The sequence below is a fragment of the Colobus angolensis genome, unplaced genomic scaffold (genome assembly GCF_000951035.1).
Source record: "Colobus angolensis palliatus isolate OR3802 unplaced genomic scaffold, Cang.pa_1.0 Scaffold626, whole genome shotgun sequence".
In the NCBI taxonomy this organism is placed as follows: Eukaryota; Metazoa; Chordata; class Mammalia; order Primates; family Cercopithecidae; genus Colobus; species Colobus angolensis.
In genome coordinates this window covers 106003-110104 of record NW_012119888.1, presented here as the reverse complement: position 1 = coordinate 110104, position 4102 = coordinate 106003, and the positions used below count along the sequence as shown (strand labels likewise).

At 54.2% G+C, this 4102-nt stretch overlaps 1 protein-coding gene across 1 annotated transcript in view; it reads left to right on the top strand.

Annotated features, from left to right (window-relative positions):
* Positions 1-4102, top strand: part of LRRC74B (leucine rich repeat containing 74B) — a 21509-nt gene that overhangs the window by 6834 nt on the left and 10573 nt on the right. The window contains exons 5-7 of the mRNA XM_011963803.1: positions 1137-1246; positions 2555-2670; positions 2759-2811. Of these exons, the coding sequence (XP_011819193.1) occupies positions 1137-1246; positions 2555-2670; positions 2759-2811 (279 nt within the window). The remainder of the gene's footprint in view (positions 1-1136; positions 1247-2554; positions 2671-2758; positions 2812-4102) is intronic.

The window sequence follows — 4102 nt, the reverse complement described above, 5'->3', positions numbered from 1 at the left end:
TCTTTAACAAAGCACATCCTGCACAGCCCTAAATCCGTTAAACCTTGAATCAACACAGCACATGTCTCTGCAAGCACAGGGTTGGGGCTAGGGTTACAGATTAACAGCATCTCAAGGCAGAAGAATTTCTCTTAGTACAGAACAAAATGGAGTTTCTTATGTCTACTTCTTTCTACATAGGCACAGTAACAGTCTGATCGCTCTTCCTTTTCCCCACATGTTCACTTTGGTGTTCTGTGAGGGTTGTGGGATGACTGCTGGAGGGTTCTCTTCGGCCATGTTGCTCCGCCTTCATCTCCAGGTCTCCCTTTTTTGTCCAGGCTGGTCTTGAACTCCTGGCCTCAAGAAATCCTCCTGCCTCAGCTTCCCAAGTCGCTGGGACCACAGGCACACACCACTGCCTGGCTTTCACCTTCCTTTCTCTACCACCCCCATCTCCTCTGTATCACAGCTGTGCCAGCCCTGTCACCTCGTGCCTACCCTATGGCACCAGCCTTCTACCTGGTCCCCCAGCCTTTTGCCTCTGCCCCCACCCAGCCCAGTCTATCCTGGACACCTGCCACTTGCTGAAATGCTAGTCCAGCCTCATCGCTTCTTAAGGCCCTCCCTGACTCCTTGCCACTTGTGTGTGCTGCCTAAGCCCCTTAGCTTGGCACTCAAGGCCCCTCAGCATCTCTCAAGTGCCTGTTACTCCTTCCTCACCTCACTGGCTTCCCCCTCCCCGGCTTCCCCCTCCCCAGCCCCAGCTCCAAGCCTGCATGCATTTCCACAGGTGCCTCTGCCATTTGCACTTTCCTGTGCCTCCTCCCCACTGTGCATGCACAAGCCCGTCAGGAATTCCTCAGTCCTGAGTTATCTCCTCTGTCCTCTTTCCTGACTGTCCGCAAGACAGGTTAGCCACCACTCTGTTCCCATGCCTCCCTCTTTGCAGTCTAAATGAATAGCTCACATCCCATACATTTGTATTTGTATTTCCCCCATGAAATGTGAGTTCCTTAAGGGCATGGCAGGCCCATGTTAGTTTCATGTCTGTGACCCTCCTGCCCAGCAGAGGCTCAGCACACAGTGGGTATCAGTGCGATCTTTTGAAGGAGTGAAGAGAGTGAGTCAGAAGGTCTCTCTTGGTGTTTCTGAAGGGGAGACACTCGGACCAGCCCTGGCAGAAAACACTGGACTCACCGAACTTAACGTGAGCTGGAATCACCTCCGAGGCCCAGGAGCTGTGGCATTTGCCAGGGGACTGGAGGTATGAAGCCCCCACCTAGTCATCCCTGCAACCTGTCTGCTGGGGCCTGTCTCCCAGGGGCCAGCTCCCTGTCTCTGCAGCTCTTCGGAAATGAACCTTGGATCTTTTTTTTTTTTTTGAGACAGAGTCTTGCTCTGTCGCCCAGGCTGGAGTGCAGTGGCGCGATCTCGGCTCACTGCAAGCTCTGCCTCCCGGGTTCACGCCATTCTCCTGCCTCAGTCTCCCGAGTAGCTGGGACTACAGGCGCCCACCACCACGCCCGGCTAATTTTTTTGTATTTTTAGTAGAGACGGGGTTTCACCATGTTAGCCAGGATGGTCTCTAACTCGTGACCTCGTGATCCACCCGCCTCGGCCTCCCAAAGTGCTGGGATTACAGGCGTGAGCCACCACGCCCGGCCGAACCTTGGATCTTTTAAGCAGAGCTTAAAGACTGTTTCTTTAGGTGATTTTAATTTTCCTGGCTTCACTTAGTGACTACAATATGCTGTGTTCACTGTCATATCATTTCCTGAAGGGTCACTGTTGAATGTCTTGCACCTTCCCCAGACGCCACAGACACCCAGCTGGGAAGGGACATCTGTGCAGTCTGGTGACACACGCTCACTGTTGGGCATAGGCAGGTGGTTTCCTGAGATAAGACCTTGCACCCTTGGATGCCAGCACAGCCTCTCAAACACCCACCGTTCCCTTCCATGTTGTGGCTGATAGGGCTCGGGAATGGGCGGCTCAAGCTGGTGCTAGGGTGGTACAAGGTGTCTGCAATGTCCCTAGTGCCAGATACCCTGTGGAGTCCTCCTCAGGCCATGGCAGCTGCTGTCTTGCCCTGATACAGGGACTGACTTTGGGGTCCTGCCCCACAAGGTGGCATGTCACATTCTGTCTTGCCAGAGCACCTACCGTTCTTCCCATCACAGTACCCTGGGCAGGTTTCATCCAACAGCTGTTCACTGGATCTTGGGATCCCTGCCCTCCAGAGCCATTAAGTGGGTGTGGAGTCCGTTCAATGTTTCTGGGGCCTGCTGCTGCTCTGCACACATCCCTCCCAGTCTCTCTGAGGGCCATTCACGTCTACACCGGTCCTTTCCTGTTGTGCTCTGGGCCACTGGGCTCTGTTGACCGCCATCATCCAAGCTGTAGCCCCCGGGGGATCTGCATGGCACTTTCCTGACCCTTCCTTGGAGCCTCTCCCCTTCTGCCCTTTATCCCTTATCTTTGCTCCTCAGGACTCCTGGTCTCTGAGGCTGTGGCACCCTGGCTTGCTCCACTGTCAGACGGGGTCTCATGACTTCACTCTTCGGTATTCTAGGCAAACATCTTCCTGAAAGTTCTAGACATCTCATACAATGGCTTTGGGGATCCTGGAGCCTCTGCAGTGGGTGAGGCTCTTAAGGCCAACAACGTGTTGGAGGAACTCAACATAAGGTGAGGATCCCTGCGGGGACATTCCAGGAATCGTGGGCTCCATGATCTTGCTGCTGATCCACACGGTCTACCTGTGATGGGGCTTGAGCCACAGTCCCAGAGCAGCTCTATCATCCTTATCACTGGAGTTTATAATTTTATGTATTGATTTAAAACAGCATCTTGCTTTACTGCCCAGGCTAGAGTGCAGTGATGTGATCATGGCTCACTGCAGCCTTGACCTTCCAGGCTCAAGCAATCCCGCCACCTCAGCCTCCCAAGTAGCTGGGACCACAGGAGTATGTCACCAAGCCTGGCTAATTTTTTCTTTTCTGTAGAGACAGTCTCCTGCTGGCCTTGAACTTTTGGGCTGAAGCAGTCTTCCCGCCTCAGCCTCCCAAAGTGCTGGAATTACAGTCATGGGGAGTTCATCACTGTTACATAGAGACCTGTGATTCCTACAGCACAGGCAGATGGCTGCAAATTGCACACGGTGTATAAAGCATCTCCCGCAGAGCCTGGTGCATGGCAGGTGCTCCATGCAAGCTTTCCTCCCTTGCAGATGAGCCAAGGCCAGGTTCTGTGGCTCACACCTGTAATCCTAGGACTTCGGAAGGCTGAGGTGGGAGGATCCATTAAGGACAGGATTTTGAGACCAGGCTAGGCAACATAGCATGACTCCATTTCTATGCAAAATCTAAAAATTGTCCATTTCCGGTGGCATACACCTATCATTCCTGGTACTTGGGAGGCTGAGGCAGGAGGATTGCTTGAGTCTAGGATTCAGGAGTTCAGGCTGCAGTGAGCTGTCATCATGTCGCTGCATTGCAGCCTGAGCAACAGAGGGAGAAAAATGAGCCTAGTCCGGATGGGGCAAGGCAGGACCCTGACAAGTGGGCCCCAGTGCCTGTTTTGCTCAGCACGTGGCTACTGGAGCATGCCCTGTGTGAGGGGCTCCTCCAGGCCAGGCAGTGTCCCAGCCTAGCCAGGAGGCACAAGCCCAGAAGGAAGAAAAGAGGTGGATGCCAGGGAGGTCATGGGCTGCTGTGACTGAGACCCTTCCCAGGGGCAAGGCCCCACTCAATCCTGCCCAACTTTCCTCCCCATGGGAGGAGCTAAGACTAGGGGCAGCCACAGAGGCTGAAAATGGAGGTGCAGCCAGAGCTGGGGTCTGAGAAGTGAAAGGGAAGTGGGACTGGCTCCGGAGACAAAGTGGTCCAGGGTAGTGCCGAGCCCTGGAGTTTGGGAACAGCAGGAGGAGGAGAGGCCTTGGACAGAAGCTAGGTGATTTTCTGGAACAGGCGTTGTCATGGTGATAGGCATGAGATGCCAGCTCAGGCAGAACACATGGGAGCACTTGCAGAGCTCAGAGGGCCAGGGAGCAGCAGCTGGTGTCCACCAGGACAGGGACGCTTTAGGCGTGTTTGCTGTGTGATCCCTCTGAACGGTGTCA